Source organism: Crocuta crocuta, unplaced genomic scaffold, assembly GCF_008692635.1.
Source record: "Crocuta crocuta isolate KB4526 unplaced genomic scaffold, BGI_CrCroc_1.0 scaffold299, whole genome shotgun sequence".
In the NCBI taxonomy this organism is placed as follows: Eukaryota; Metazoa; Chordata; class Mammalia; order Carnivora; family Hyaenidae; genus Crocuta; species Crocuta crocuta.
Window position 1 is genome coordinate 8932534 of NW_027532747.1, and position 16487 is coordinate 8949020.

Below are 16487 nucleotides of genomic sequence, written 5' to 3' on the forward strand. Positions count from 1 at the left end.
CGCCCTCAACTCCTCTTTGCCACTTCCCACAGGAACAGGAAAAGGGAAAAGCCCAGCTGGGGTCCAGGAGCCACTCTGCCATCAAAGTGATGGCACCTTCAGCTGGGCGTTACACCCTGGAGGTTCACAACCGCTGCAGTGGGAGACACACTCCCTTCTCTGCAGGGTGGGTGGAGACTCCTTACGCGGGCATCTATAGCAGGGTTCTTTGCCGACCAGGCTCAGGGGCTCAGTAGCTGCGTATCATCTGCATGAGCATCTCTTGAATTGAATCGGCTCCCTCCCACTGCACCTACAAGGTCACCTTAAGTCTTTCTTAACCCCACTTTTTCTGGGGATGACAGCTGACTTGAGAGTTTGATCAGTTTTGCAACTCTTGAGGAAATCGTGGGTTCAGGCAAAATTACCAACTCGTGACCGAACCTAAGGAGGTATATCGGCAACAGAAAGGACGACAAAATTGTGGCATATTCACTCAGTGAAACAAGATAATGATGGGGGAAAACCCTTGATACGCACAATAACGTGTATGCATCTTGCAGACAATACTGAGTGAAGGGGTTCATACTATAAAATTCCATTTATATGAAATATAGAAGCAGGCCATCATCTGGAAAGGGGCAGAAGAGGAAGCCAGCGTGGAGCTAGGAGGTAGGAACAGCCTCTATCTTGATTTGTGCTGTGGTAATGTGGGTGGATACATGTGTAAAAATCTTAGCGCCAGCAGACCTAATGTATTTTCTTTTTTTTAAGGTTTATTTATTTATTATTATTATTTTTTATGTCTTTATTTTATTGTGAGAGACAGAGACAGAGAGTGAGCTGGTGAGGAGCAGAGGGAGAGGGAGACACAGAATCTGAAGCAGGCTCCAGGCTCTGAGCTGTCAGCACAGAGCCTGAGGCAGGGCTTGAACCCACGGACTGTGAGATCATGACCTGAGCCGAAGTCGGATGCTTAACTGACTGAGCCAGCCAGGCACCCCTATTTATTTTTGAGAGAGAGACAGAGAGACATAGCATGAGTAGGAGAGTGGCAGAGAGAGGGAGAAGTGTGCTCTCCCACAAACTGAGAACATGACTTTAGCCAAAGTCAGAGGCTTAACCAACTGAGCCACCCAGGTGCCCCAGACTTAATGTATTTTCTAGTGTACATAATACCATCTATAATTTTTTTCAGCAAAAACCTTTTTTAAAGTTTATTTATTGATTTTGAAAGAGCAAGTGAGTGGAGAGGGGAGGGGCAGAGGGAGAGGGAGAGAGAGAGAATCCCAAGCAGGCACCTCCCTGACAGCAAGGAGCCTGATGTGGGGCTTGAACTCATGAGCCATGAGATTGTGACCTGAGCTGAACCCGAGTCGGATGCTTAACTGACTGAGCCACTCAGCTGCCTCTAAAGCTTTTTCTATTTTTTAAGTTTATTTATTTATTTTGAGAGAGAGAGAGAGCGAGAGCGAGAGAGAGAGAGAGAGAGCATTTGCTCGAGAGAGCCGGAGAGGAGCAGAGAGAGAGAGAAACAGAATCCCAAGCAGGCTTCTTGCTGCCAGTGCAGAGCTCAACACAAGGCCTGATGTCGGGGCTCAACCTGGAGCTTGAGCCCACAACCTGTGAGATCATGACCTGAGCCGAGGTCAAGAGTCAAATGCTTACTGAGTCACTCAGGTGCCCCTCAGTCAAGAGCTCAATTTGATTCTAGTCACGTCTTTAGGTCTAACTTCCAGTTTCCAGGAAGTGTAGGGATAGACTGACCAGCTACCTGACATCACAAGGATGCAGACAAATCCAGAAGGTGGGCCCTTCTGCAGGACAACCCGCCTAGTCTCTTTCCCAAGGCGAGCTGGTCAAGATCAGAAGAGATCAGGACACATCCCAACCAAAGGCAATTTGAGGTCTCAGTCTGGATCCCGGTTTGGCCAAACCAGGCATAAAGGCAGATTTCACAGGCAATTAGGGGTATTTCAATATGGATCAAGTTTTCGATGACAGTAAAGACTTATTTTTCCTGTTTTAAAGCATGATATTGGTAATTTGGTTCAATTAGAAAATGCTACTTTATTTATTGTTTTTAAGTTTGTTTATTTATTTATTTTGAGAAAGAGAGAGCACAGAAGGGGTGGAGAGAGAGGAAGGAAGAGAGAATCCCAAGCATGCTCAGCACCATCAGCGCAGAGCCCAGTTCAGGGCTCAAACTCACGAACTGTGATATCCTGACCTGAGCTGAAGTCCATGGCCTAACCGACTGAGTCACCTAGGGTCCCCAGAAAATGTTATTTTATAAAACATTAAAAAAATAAAAATTAAAAAAAGGGGTGTCTGGGTGGCTCAGTCAGTTTAGCGTCCGACTTTGGCTCAGGTCATGATCTCACAGTTCATGGGTTCAAGCCCTGCATGGGGCTCTGTGCTAACAGCACAGAGCCTGGAGCCGGTTCCAGATTCTGTGTCTCCCTCTCTCTCTGACCCTCCCCTGCTCATGCTGTCTTTCTCTTGCTCAGAAATAAATAAAACATTAAAAAAATAGAAAATGTTATTTTAAAAAGATGCATACTGGAAAACAATTCTGATTCATTCCAGCTTGAAGTTCAAGCCAACCCACAGGAGTGCCTTTCCTTTTTTTTTTTCTTTTTATTTATTTTTGAGAGAGAGAGAGAGCAGGGGAGGGGCAGAGAGGGGGACAGAGGATTCAAGTGGGCCCCACGCTGACAGCAGTGAGCCCGATGCCGGCCCCGAACTCACGAGCCATGAGATCATAACCTGAGCGGAAGTCAGACACTCAACCCACTGAGCTTCTCACACGCCCCCAGAGTGCCTTTCAACAGAAAATGTACATTTATTGGAAATCTGCTGTGTGCCAGCACTTCTATACTTTGTCACTTCATTCATTATAATCATGTTTTTCCCTTTTGCAACTATTTTTAATTGAAAAAGGAATACATGTTTGATGAAAAATACTTTAACTGTCAAACAAATATGCAATGAAATATGAACCCCCTCTCACAGCGGGAGTCTTTTCCCTCCCCTCTACTACCTTTCCCCAAAGGCCACCACTATTAATGGTTTCTTGTGAATCTTTTCAGAAACAAGACATTTTCCATCCACACAGACATATATATGGATATGTGGCCCTCGACTTTTTTGCTTGGTGGAAGTCCCTACCATCTGTATTGAATTACATTTTTTTTTTTTTTTTTGACTTAACATTTTTGAGAGACTCTTTGATACTCAGTCTCAGGAAGGACACCAATGATCTCCCACTGTCAGGTCCAAGGCCGCCCGTCTGTCTTTCCATCGTGCCACCAGCTGATTGCTCCTTCCTCCTGGAGTACTTGCTGCACGTGGCTTCCAGGGTTAGGACACTGCTCCGTTTCCTCCTGTCTCTTCAGCTCTCTTTCCGGTTCTTCTGCCCCTCCCTGACCTCTGTACATTGTCATGCCCGTGAGGCCCATCCTTGAACTTCTCTCCACCTACGCTCACACCCTTGGTGATCTCACCCAGGTTCACGGCTTTCAGTACCATCTCTGTGCTGACAGCTCCTGATTTTATATCTCTTGCTTGAGTCATGCCCCTGAACTCCAGATTCCTTATCGAAATGGCTTACTTGATGTCCCTCAGATGTCAGACATATCTCAAACCTAAACCGTTCAAAACAGCACTCATGATGTAATCCCCAAACCCTCACCTACTTCTGTCTTCCCCTGTTTCAGCTATTGGCAGCTCTACTTTTCCAGCTGCCCAGGCCCCAAACCTCAGACCTCCGTCATCTCTCTTGCGCTCAACCCCACTTCCCATCTACCAGCAAATCCCAGTGACCCCTCCTTCCAGTTATATCTGGAATGTGATCATGTCTCACCGCCTACATTGCTATGGCCTGGGCCTGAGCCACCATCATTCCTTGCCTAGATTATTGCAAATGAATCCTAACCAGCTCTTGCCTCCGTCCTTAATGCCTACCCCCCCTCACTCCCCCGCCCACAGCAGGAGTCGCCCCCCTCCCCCACAGCAGGAGTCCCAGTAAAACCCGAGGAGGTCCTGCGCTCCTTCAAGGAATCCCATCTTACTCGGAGTAAAAGGCCCTCATGGTGGTCCCTGAGCACTACGTGACCTGGCCATTCTCTCTCTGGCTCTTCCTCTTCCCCCGTCTTTTGTTCGTTTTGCTCCAGCCAGACTGGCCTCCTTGTCAACACCCAGGCCTGAGCCTATTTTAGGGCATCTGCTGTTCCTCCACCAGAGAGCTCTTACCCAAGGTATCTTTACGACTTGCTGGCTTGCCTTTGTCGCATTTTTGCTCAAATGTCACCTTCCAGTGGGATTTACTCTGAGCACTCAATTAAGATCACAATCTACTATTTCCTGTCTCCCTTGGTGTGGCTTCTTGTTTGTGGCCTATATTACTTGGGTAACATACTACAGAATTTATTTACTTATCCTGTATATTCTTTGTTCACCCCAGGAGAATATAATTTCCATGAGGGTTGAGATTTGGTTTTTGTCACTGTGGTATCCCTGGTGCCTTTAATATAGAATATATTGTGCCCAGAATATATCTCGATGCGTCTGGCACATAGTAGGTGCTTAGTAAATATTTAGTGAATGAAGGGGTGCCTGGGTGGCTCAGTCGGTTGAGCATCCGTCTTTGGCTCAGGTCATGATCTCGCGGTTTGTGAGTTAAGCCCCACGTTGGGCTCTGTGCTGACAGCTCAATGCCTGGAGCCTGCTTTGGATTCTGTGTCTCCCTCTCTCTCTGCCCTTCCCCTGCTCTCACTCTATTTTTCTCGCTCTCCCTCTCTCCTTCAAAAATAAACATTAAAAAAATATTTCGTGAATGAAGGAAGGAACCAATATTATCCTATTTGACTATTTTAATGGCTCTAGGGGCCCACGCTATGGCTGATGTAGTAACAGCAGCTCAGCAGTGGCTAACATTCACATGACATGTCTGATACATGAATTTAGCTCCTTTACAGACGTATAGTCCTTTACATATTTACACCCATTCAAACTTCTCCACGATCTTATGAACTAGGTTTGATAGTTACTCCCACTTATTTTTATTTTATTTTCAAAGTATCTAATTTTGGTTGCTCCCATTTAATAGATTACAAAACGGAGGCTCAGACAGATTTATTAATTTGCCCACAGTCACACAGATAATAAGTGGTCATGCCGGGCTGGCTGCATCTTGAACCAGCACATTTAATTCCTTGTGCCAAACCATTGCAGAATGGGTATACCACGGCTAACATTTTTTTGTTTGTTTGTTTATTTACTTTTGAGAGACAGAGAGACAGAGAGCGCGAGTGGGGATGCATGAACGTGTGCTAGCAGGGGAGGGGTGAAGAAAGGGACACCAAGGATCCTAAGTGAGGCTGGCGAGCGCGAGTGGGGATGCATGAACGTGTGCTAGCAGGGGAGGGGTGAAGAAAGGGACACCAAGGATCCTAAGTGAGGCTGGCTCTGCACTGACAGTAGAGAGCCCAATGTGGGCTTGAACTCAGTAACCGTGAGATCATGACCTTGAGCTGAAGCCTGACGCTCAACAGACTAAGCCACCCAGGCGCCCTACCATGACTTTCTTAACCAGTCTCCTTTTAATAGATACCATCGTAAGGGTCTCAGAGAGGTTGAGTAGATTGCTGAGTGTCCGTGAGCTGTATCCTAGGTCGGAATTCTCAATCACTTCATTGTCTTACTTCCCAAAGCCCGAGTCTCCCCCAGGAGAAGGACTGGGGTTATGAGGGCTTCCCAGGTGGCCAACTTCTGCCCTTTGGCAGAGCCCTTCCTCCCCAAGGCCCTCCCTCTACCGGCCTCCACTTCCAGCCCTGGAATAATCCGCTCCCAGGATGGCCCCAGGCCATGGACACACAGTAGCCCGTTTAATCCCTTAATGGTCCATCTGCCTCCCAGAGGGAATGTAGACGTGTCCAGGTTCCTGTTCTGGAGTTTTCCTTGTTTTGCCTCTCTTACCTCAAGTGAGGTCAGGGACCGCCCGGGGGGGACTAACCTGACATTCATTCAGTCACTTTTATGGAGCAGTTTGGCTTCCTGCGAATCCAGACGAACCCAGCCTCTCAGCCTGTATCCTCTACTATTGTGCTATCAGACGGATACGGATACGGATACTGCCGGTGAGAGGAGGAAAACGCAGTTCCTGCCCTCGGGAGGCTCACAGTTAGGGGTGGGACAAACATTAGGAAAGTACTCAGCCCCAGTAAAAGTCTAAGTGTGATTACCATCTGGGTCATTGAACTAGACTGAGATGCCAGGAAGGGACCCCTGGGCTGGGAGCTGGTGGATTAAGCAAAAAGAGGGAAGAACGTGCCAGGACAATGAAGTGAATGGCCAAGGGCCCTGGGGACAGCAGGGGTCACAGGGGCCAGGGTGTTGGGGCCTCCTCACACTCAACGAGTTTTGGCTTTTATTCCAAGTACAGCGGATTTGCATTCTGACTACCGTTCTGGCTGAAGAATGGAGAACAGACTAGCTGCGACTACAGGGGAAGTAGAGGAAGTAGTGAACCGAGAAATACTTGGCCCAGAGTGATGCCGCTCCCCAGGGTCCGCTCGCATCCAAAGACCGATGGATTGGCTGGAGTGGGGCAGGCAAAATGGTTCAGTCCTTTAGTCCAAGCGGGACAGCTCTGGGGGGTGGTTTCACCCCTAGAGCCCCCGTGGGGTGACCCAGATCTTAAAACAGAGATAAAAACCACAGAAGTTCCCATTCTCTGTGGCGAAGAGGCTTGAGGCCAGCACCTGCCCAGGGTTCCAGAGAAATGGAGTTGCGTCCCTGGCCCCGCCAGTGCGTATTGAGGATGCGGCTATATGGTGGGCAGGGTCTGGTTCTCAGAACCTGTCCCTCCCCCCATCACATCTCTCCTACCTCCAGAAGGATGGTGGCCTGGGGTTGCTGGTCCCTGCTTCCCCACTTACTTGCTCGGTGACCTTGGGCAACCCCCCCTTCCCTCTCTGGGCCCATTTCTTCATAAGAAAGCAAGCTGGAGGGGCGCCGGGGTGGCTCAGTCGGTTAAGCGTCTGACTTCGGCTCAGGTCATGATCTTACGGTTTGTGGGTTCCAGCCCCATGTCGGGTTCTGTGACAGCTAGCTCAGAGCCTGGAGCCTGCTTCAGATTCTGTGTCTCCCTCTCTCTCTGACCTTCCCCTGCTCACACTGTCTCTCAGAAATAAATAAAAACATTAAAAAAAAAAAAAGAAAGCAAGTTGGAGGGGCACCTGGGTGGCTCAGTCCGTTAAGCTTCGGATTCTTGATTTCAACTCTTGATCTCATGATTTGGGAGTTTGAGTCCGGAGTTGGGCTCTGCGCGGACAGTGCGGAGCCTATCTGGGAGTCTCTCTCTCCCTCTCTCTCTGCCCCTCCCCTGCTCAGCATGCCCTCTCCCTCTCAAAGTCAATAAATTAACTTAAAAAGAAAGCAAGTTGGAGTAATTAGTGACTCTTGTGCTTGCTTTGGCAGCACGTATGCTAAAATTGGAGTAGTGATTCTTTATTTTTTTTATTTTTTAAACATATTTATTCATTTTTGAGACACAGAGAGAGAGACAGAGAGAGACAGGGCATGAGTGAGGGAGGGGCAGAGAGAGAGGGAGACGCAGAGAGAGAGGGAGACACAAAGCAGGCTCCAGGCTCTGAGCTAGCTGTCAGCAGAGCCTGATGTGGGGCTTGAACCCACTAACTGTGAGATTATGACCTGAGCCGAAATCAGATGCTCAGCCAACTGAGCCACCCGGGGGGGCCACTGGGGTAATTAGTGATGCTTAACTTCTGGGGCAAATCAGAGTCACAGAGTTTGTAGAAAGCTATGACCATTATGTACTTAATTTCTAGCAGCTACAGAGGTTCCTGAAGCCCTGGGGTGGGCTGGGCTCTCAACTGGGCCTCAAGTGAAGAATCCTTGGCTTCTCGGATGAGTCAGTAACAAGCAGTATTTTTGAAGGCCTGCTGAGGACCAGTCCATGACCTTGTTCTAATCCTTGCTGCAATCCTTGAAGCTTTGAGGGCTAGAGTGACTTGCCCAAGCTGGGGGGTGCTGAACTAGGACCCCCAAGTCTGGTCTTTCAGAAGCCAAAGACTGTTCTTCCCATTACATGAGAGACATCTTCTTTCCATCCCCCCACGCCCCAAAACATCATACATTTCAGGCCTAGTAGCCACTGCTCTTCTGCAGTTTGAAGTGCTCTCATGAGGCACCGCCTATCTCTTGAGGTAAGATGGAGGACCTGAAGCTCAGAGAGGCTGAGTGGACTGCAAGGTCACACAGCAAGCACGCAGTGAGATGAGTGGTGGAGTACAAGCTGAGAGGTGGAGGTAGTGGACATGTGTGATCACTCCTGAAGTCCCAGTGCGGACCAGACTCTTCCTGTTGTGCCTTGCAAGGCCAGCCAGAAGAAGGGTGGGGAGGTTGTACTCAGGGGAAGAAAGCAGGCCCCTAGGGCTGGGCCTTAAAGAATGAGCCCAAGTTTGGTTAAGGAGAATCTATCTCCCCTAACAACTTGGTTCTTTCTCCCTGACTCAACTGTAGCTATTCTCCCTTCTAGGGCCTACCAAAATCTTCCTTATTTTCCAAGGCCAGCTTAAACGTCTCCCCTGAAAATTTGAGCCCCACCCCCTCATTCATTTTTCCTGCCTGTCTTCTCCTCCCAAACCGGGCGCTCTTTGAAGGCTGGATGCTCTCCTACTGTCCCGCAGGGCTTGAGCAGGGCAGAGAGGGGTTTAGTCAATCAAGGACGAGAGGCTGCTGCTGACTTGCACTCCAAAGGGAAAGGGTCTCCTGGGAGTGTTCCACCCCCATTTTAGAAGTTTCTAGTTTCCGCCCTGTCCCCACTCCATGGAAAGGGACCAGAGAGGCAGTCAACACCCTAAGTGTGAGAAGGCCCAGGGTGCTCAGGTCACCACACCAGGGGGCCCTGTCCTGGGCCTGGGTCTGCCTCCTCAAGGGAAGAGAGATGATCTCATTGAAAGTCCGTGTCCGTCCCCCGCCCGCTACAGTTCCAGTGAATTACCCAGGGTGGTGGTGGGGCGCTGAANGACTGCGCGCCCCGAGTCCCGTTCCGCGTCCCCGCCGCCGGAGGAGGTGCCCGCACGCTCGCGGCGCGCGCCGGGGCCGCCACACTCGGCCTGTGGGCGATTTCCTCCGGACCCGAGCTCCCCGCCCGAGGAGGAAGATGCAGACCTTTCTGAAAGGGAAGAGAGTTGGCTACTGGCTGAGCGAGAAGAAAATCAAGAAGCTGAATTTCCAGGCCTTCGCCGAGCTGTGCAGGTAAGAGGGACGGGGCCCCGTCGCCCGGGGACCCCCCGGCCCGAGCCCGGTTCAGCCTCAGCCGCGGTTTTGGGGAGGCTGGAGCGTTCGGGAAGGAGCGGCGCTCGGGGACGTTGAGTCCCAGCGGCCAGGTGGTTGTGGCGGCCGCCGGCTGTGCTCGAGGGGGAGCGGCGGCCAGGATGGGCGGTGTGGCACGGACCGGGGCTTCCAGGTGCACCGTGACCCTCGGTGGGGAAGCCCCCAGCTGCCCCGAGCGCGTTGGGGACGCTGCTGAAGGTGGCAGAGGGACCTGGGAAATCGGGGAATCCACGCTGTCTGCCTGTGGCTGGAGGTTACTTTTGGACTGGAGTGTTCTTTCCTCCTTCCTTCCCTTCCCTTCGTGGAGAAGGGCAGCACGGTTGGTAGGTTTGCAGACCACCTACTGAGTGCCCCGCGTGTGCAGCCCTTGATGCTGTCATTGCATGTCACTGGGTTAAGCCTCTGTGCAGCGAGTAGCAATACTTGGCATAGATGTGGTGATTTGCTGTCTCATTAGAGCGTCGCCCCAGCTTTGAGGATTGACCGGGGTGGTCATTCTAGGCCATATGTCTGAGAAGAGGGAGCGATCTGCGGAGAGGTGGGGTACCTTACCTGGGGTCCCACAGCTAGGGAGTGTCTGGTGCAGAGGAGGTGGGGTGAATGCATGTGGTGTCGAATGGCCTTCCTCCTGCCTGACCAGCTGGCCCCCCCCCCCCCAAGCTCCTGCTCAGTGGTGGAGATTCATGGTGTTTTAATAAGATTACATTCCTAGTCTCTTATGACTCGTGGGTCAGGTGTACCTCACCTTGCTCTACAACTGTGGCTTCGCCTCTGGGAAGCCGTTAGTGAAATCCTGTTCTTATCAGAAAGCCCAAGAGAATCCTTTTGTTATTCAGTGTCTCCACTTGGTAGATTTGATTCTTGAAAATGTGTTCCGCTTACATTTTTGTCCCTGTCGGGTCCCCAAACATGTTGCAGAATCGAACAATTGGGCTTCCTTATCTCCTGGTGCTCGGAACAAGCGGTGAGCCGGAGCTGCCCTTCGCCTTGCTGGCCCCTGGCCTGTGGCGCTTCTGTGCCCCTGATGCCTGTCCCAAGGGCTGTTGCTCCTTTGCCCTGGCAAACCCCGCAGATTTTCTTGTTCCTGCAGCCAGAGGGGCGCACCTTGTGTAAACCAGCTCCTGGCTCTGCGTCCTTTGGCCTGGGGATGGAGTTGGCTGCCATTTCTCAGGCTGGTCTCCTAAGGAGAAAGCATGCTTTTCATGGGCGGTAGGCATGCCAAGCAGCCCGGGAATTCACAAGGAAATCAGGAAATCAGGAGGAACTTGCAGCCAGGACTTTGAAAATGGGTCTGAGGACTTTTGGAACATTGAAAAAGGACACTTGAACTTTGCGCTGCGGATACACACACACACGGGGAAAAAGTGCCCCAGCCATGGGAGAAATGTGAACCCCTTTGACGTGTTTTGGATGCCCCTCTCTGCTGTTAGGCTCTGGAGTCATCTGAGACTTGGGAAATCCCAGTTAATACCTTGCACGCTTTCCCCTCCCCAAGATCCGTCTGTATTTGTGTCATCTTGTGTCTGCAGCTAAAGCATGAGGCTTGTCATCTGGCTGGTATGTTTTGCTCGTTAATTAGGAGGCTTTCGCAAAAACAGTTCCAGCCCAGACTCGGGGCTGGGTCCTGCTACGGACGTGCAGATTGCCTTCCCTTCTCACGGACACCCCCTGCCTTCAAACAGGGCTGGAGGGGTGTTCAGGGCAAGCCCTGAGATGTCAACCATTCCGGGGGGGAAGTCCAACTTGGAGGGTTAATTTCTCTGGAAAGGTTGTTGCCCAAGGTCTGGATGCCTACTTCTAGCCAGAATATTGGCTTCACAGAGAAGACAGAAAGCAACTGGGTCATTCTAGAACCTCAGGAAGCCCACTTGTTTTCATTAGGGAAGCTCTAGATATCGTGTCTTTTAAGCTTAAGAAGGAAAAGAAAACACCAAGAAAGAGTTTTTCTTTTTTTTTTTCCTCTTCGTTGTTACTTTCAGGGCAGCACCCCCTGGCGGTCACGTTTCTCTACTTGGTATAGAAAGCTCCCGTTCTTGACAGGGCGGCCAGAGCCCTTGGCAGTTGCTGTGCTCTTGGTAGGGAAAGCTGGTTGCATTTCAGTGACCCAAGAGGTGAATGTGGATGGACGCTGTCACGCTTTCGACATTCACGGTCTGGAGGTGCAACGCTCCCGTTTTGACGGATGATGCGTTGCCTGTGACTTTCTCTGCTGAGAAAGTCCAGAAATGTTTGAAAACGATCTGAAACTCGGCTCCGAATGTTTAGGGCAGTGTCAGCGCTGGAGAGCATGGCCTGAATGGACCAGACGCGCTGTTTGGCTGGATGTCAGACCTTGTAAAAATCTTAGAGCAGGAGGGGATGTTGGGGATCATCTGCTCCAGCCCCTTTGTTTTACAGATGGGGAGGCAGGCACAAGAACGGGTGCATTTCATACTTTTGCTCTTTTTTGTTTAACTTCTAGAATGAACCCAAGTTGGTGACCTGGAGACCCCCACAGAAAGCCCTTTCTCCTGGGGCCCCTCCAGCAGTGAGGCGGACCCCCTCTTCCTTCACAAGCGTCCAGCTGCTGCTTCTTTTCCCGGAGACACTTCCTTGCCTTGTTCTGCCAGGGGGGCATTGCATGTGGATGGCAGCAGGAGGGGGCTGGCACCTGGGTCTGCATCTGGCAGGTGGGCCTAAGGGCCCAGCCTTCACACCCTTGGGGCACCTGGGGAGGACAGCCCTCTGACTGGTCAACAGATGGGCCTTTGGCTCAGCTTGTTTTTAGTGGTACCCTTTGTTCCTGTCACTGTCCTCGGTCTCTTCTCCCTTCAGGGACGGGGACATGGATGAGACTCTGGTTTGTGTTCTCTTTCCCTCCGCCACCCTCCTTGCCCACCTGCTCATACCCGAGCAGTCTCATGGTTCCCTCACGCCCTCTCCTTGTTCCCTTTTCTTTCTTCTTCTTCTTCTTCTTCTTCTTCTTCTTCTTCTTCTTCTTCTTCTTCTTTTTTACTGTTTATTCATTTTGGAGAGAGAGAGAGTGGGGGAGGGGCAGAGAGAGAGGGAGACACAGAATCTGAAGCAGGCCCCAGGCTCTGAGCTGTGGGCACAGACCCTGACATGGGACTTGAACCCGTGAACCGTGAGATCGTGACCTGAGCTGAAGTCGGACGCTTAACCGACTGAGCCACCCAGGCGCCCCTTAAAAAAAGCATTTTTTTTTAAACGTTTTCCTTGTACCCTTTGCAAGATGTCCCGAAGGGACTCCCAAGGGGCAGCCGAGAAATAGAGCTGGTAGTTGGACATGTGGGGGGGGGGGTTGATTTTTGATTTTTGAGCTTCTCCACGGTGTCTCCTTTGGAAATGCCGGCTGGCCCCCACCTCTCCCTTCCCTTTGTTTTCTGTGTCTCTCCTCCGTTTCCTCACCCTCCGACCCTTTTCTGTCCTGTGCCCGAACCTGTGCTGGGGGCGGTAGTGAAGTCACGGGACGTCAGGAAGCGTTTTGGTGTAAGATGTGGGTGGCCCGCTGTCTGTCTGTCTGCTGTTCTGGCAGCTGCCTTTTTGATGCGGTCCTTCCTGGCACCTCATCTCACTTCATGCTCCCAGGGGCCCGGGTCGCGGGGGCCCCTTCACCCGGGGGGACATGGCTTCCATGTTGTCTCTTCTCTGCCCACGGTAGGCCCGGCCTTCCTGGAGCCCCCAAAGCAGAGGGATGTCTGTGAGGTTCTCTTCCTTGAGAACTTTGGAGGCCAGCGCGGCGCCCTGGGCCTGCAGGAAACGTGTTTACGCAGCAATCTCGGGCCACATTCTCATCGCAGACCGTCCCCTGGGCAACCTGTGTCCAGTTCCCTCACAGGGAATGGGGCCTGGAGGCCACTGACACTCAGGTTTACCCAGCACCTTCTCGGTGGCGGGGCCTTGGCCTGAGAGGCGCCAGGTTCGGGGGCAGCGGGGCAGCCCCTGTCCTTGGGGAGCTGGGAGCGTGGTGGTAACGGCAGCCTGGCCTGGGGAAGCGTGCCAGCGAGGCCGTAAGGGTGCGGCAGGCCTTCCCCTCCCCTCCTCGCCCTACATTCCTTCCTTTAAAAGGGGGCATCTCGAAGGTCCCTTTCTGCTGAGATGGCCTAGCATTCTGGGCTGGCATTCTTTCAGGAGATTCTCCGGGGGAAGGAGGAGGACCTTTTCCGGGATTAAGGGACGCTGGTCTGCGGGTAGGGATGGCTCTCTTTGTCTCAGGGCCTGGATTTGCACCATTTTGGGGGCGTGGGGCTGGGAGGAGGTACTGACCAGGTTTCCTGTACACCCGTGCCCCGAGACTGTCCATAACTCAGTCTTGCAAAGAAGTGCTTTCTACGTGCCTCCAAGGGAGAGAACAGGACTCACGGTGGCAGAAGATGCCCATCTGCATGGTGCTGGGCCCCAGCCTGGCTCCACGACAGACCTTCTGTGTGACCCTGGGCCCTCCGTGCCTCAGTTTCCCCACCTGCAAAGTGAGGGTGTTAGCACTACCCAATGCAGGGTGTTGTGTGCATGAAAGGGGGCAGGACTCTGGGCATGTGAGGTGGCTGCAAACTCTGTAAATGGTGCCTGCTGCTTGTTTTCATGGCTGCCCTTGGGGTGCGGGGCAGTGGGCTTCCGCCCACGGATGCCTCTCTGTTCCAGGATCCATGGCACTGGTAGGTCTAGCATTCTCTGCCTGGGCTGTTTGTGAGGGGCCCTGAAGCCCACGATGGGTGCTGCCTGATCACCCTTCTGGGCGTGGGCTTTGTGGGGCCGTCAGAAGCAGCCAAGGCGGTGGCCGTCTGGCGGGGTGTTCTCCTTTAACACGGGCCCCCCGACCAGGAGGCAGGGGTGCCGTCCTCCCCTCATTTACGGACCGAGGAACCTGAGAAAATCATACATTAATGCAAGATGGTACTTCCACTTTTTATTAAAGTTTGGAGATTCAGGGCGACTGGTTGGTTAGGCGTCCGACTTAGGCTCAGCTCGTGATCTCACGGAAGTGGGGGGGTTCCAGCCCTGCCTTGGGCTCTGTGCTGACAGCTCAGAGCCTGGAGCCTACTTCAGATTCTGTGTCTCCCTCTCTCTCTGCTCCTCCTCCACTCATTGTCTGTCTGTCTGTCTCTCAAAAATAAACAGACATTAAGAAAAATAAAGTTTGGAGATTCAAGAAGAGTTTGTGCTGGGCTTCCAGAAGATACTGAGTCCTCATGAGCAATTATTGCTATTATTAGTAACTTTTCTCATTTTCTTTATCTTTGGGAACACTTAATTCATGCGTACGTTAAAGAAATATCAAGAGTACTCAGTACAACACAAAGTCAGTGACCTCCTTGTTCCCGGGCTCCTGTCACTCATGGGCAGGTGCTGTGGGCAGCCTCTCTCTCTCTAGGTGTTCTGTGCAGACGGGCACATGCGTATTCTGGTCTCTGGATACGAACCATCCTGCCGGTGACTTGTTTCACGGAACAGCATGGCTTAGAGAACTAGCACATCTCTGCTCCCTTAGGAGGTAGATCCATATCATTTCCCCCCTTTCTTTACTGGCCGAGCAGTCCAGCTCTTAACACGATGGACTAGATCTCTCCCCCTGTGGTTGGCCTCTGCCAGTGTAGACCATGGGGCAGCGAGTGTCCTGCCCCATCGTCTGGGCGCTCCCTGCTGGATGAGTGAGTGCCGGGTCAGAGGGCACAGGTGGCTCACTTTTTCAGGGGAGTTGTAAAGTCGCTCACAGAGAGAGAGAGCACTGCCCAGGAGGACAGCAAATGGGAGAGCCCCTTAACCACCCCCTCCCCAGAGCGGCCTGTGGCAAACGTTTTTGATCTTGGCCATGCACAAAGGTGAGATGGTGCTTTTGGTTTGCATCTCTCTTTTGACCCTGAGATTGATTCACGCTGGGGGTGTGGGAGGGGGCGCCAGAGCAGGCACAGCGGGCTGGGACCTCTGTTCCTAACCCCCAGGCCACCCCTGCCTCCGCTGGTGATGTCTCCCTCGTGGTTTCACAGGCTCTGGGCGTTCAGTAAACACTTAGTGAAGTGCCTCACGAGTGCAGTTCCTGAACAGTTGGAAGTAAATAGGGTTTCTGTTCCCACTCGTACTGTGAATTCAGCTGGTGAGCTAGCTTTTTGAGGGAATGTTCTGGTACCTCGTTTTTTTTTTTTTAATGTTTTATTTATTTCTAGGAGAGAGAGAGAGAGAGAGAGACAGCGTGAGCAGGGGAGGGTCAGAGAGAGAGGGAGTCACAGACTGAAACAGGCTCCAGGCTCTGAGCTGGCAGTCAGCACAGAGCCCGACGCGGGGCTCGAACCCACGAACCGTGAGATCATGACCTAAGCGAAAGTCGGACGCTTAACCGACTAAGCCAGATAGGCACCCCATGGTACCTTGTTTTTTAAAAAAGTAAGATGCATTATCGAAAGCCAGTCATCATTCGGGAGCTGTGCACCCACTGCTTCCCCCTTCCTGCACGAATCGGGCCGACCTCAGCCTTTCTCCCTCCACAGGCCCTGGGGAAGCTGGCCTGGGCCTGTGTGGCCTTGCCTGGGGAGAGTGTTGGTTGGATTCCTGAGGGGGAGACCCGGGCCTGGCTTGGTGGGGTGGCTTGTTCAAGTTCACATAGTGAGATGTGTGTGTTGGGGGAGGGGCTTCCCCGCTCCAAGACCACTGTGCCCTCCGCACGGCCCGCTGGCGACTCTTAAATGGTACTTCCTCCGGAGCTGCGAACCAGGGTGCCTAGTGGGCGGCCGGGCCTTTCCCATCGGGCTGTTTGAATTCCGCCTGGTGCTTGCCTGCTGCGGGCCTCCCTCGGAAAGCAGCCGCCCTGCCGCCCTGCGGCCCGCGCCTCGGCTGGGCCTCCCGGGCTGCTTTGTGGAGGCCCGTCATGGTGCCAGGCTGGGGACCGTGACAGCTCTAGGGAGTGTCCCCTCCCCCCACCCCTGCTTTTAGGGCTCAGGGGGGCGGATCTGTCACTGCCTGTGGGGATTTGAGAATCACTCCCAGGAGGAAGTCCCGGTCGACTGCTGCTCTCCGTGCTCCAGGTCAGCCCTGCGGGCTGAGCCCTGCTCACAGTCAGACACGCCCTCCGGCTGCGCTCCCTCCCAAAGACAGCTTCTGAGAGGTGCCTTTTATTCCCCTTTCTCTTGGAATATTCAGCCCCACCCCCCCCC

The 16487-nt window shown here is 52.5% G+C and overlaps 1 protein-coding gene across 1 annotated transcript in view; it reads left to right on the top strand.

Moving 5' to 3' along the window:
* Positions 1 to 9036: 9036 nt before the first annotated feature.
* The window catches only part of ITPK1 (inositol-tetrakisphosphate 1-kinase), a 172021-nt gene continuing 164570 nt past the window's right edge, over positions 9037 to 16487 (top strand). The window contains 1 exon segment of the mRNA XM_077780893.1: positions 9037 to 9264. Within this exon segment, the coding sequence (XP_077637019.1) occupies positions 9170 to 9264 (95 nt within the window). The 5' untranslated portion in view covers positions 9037 to 9169.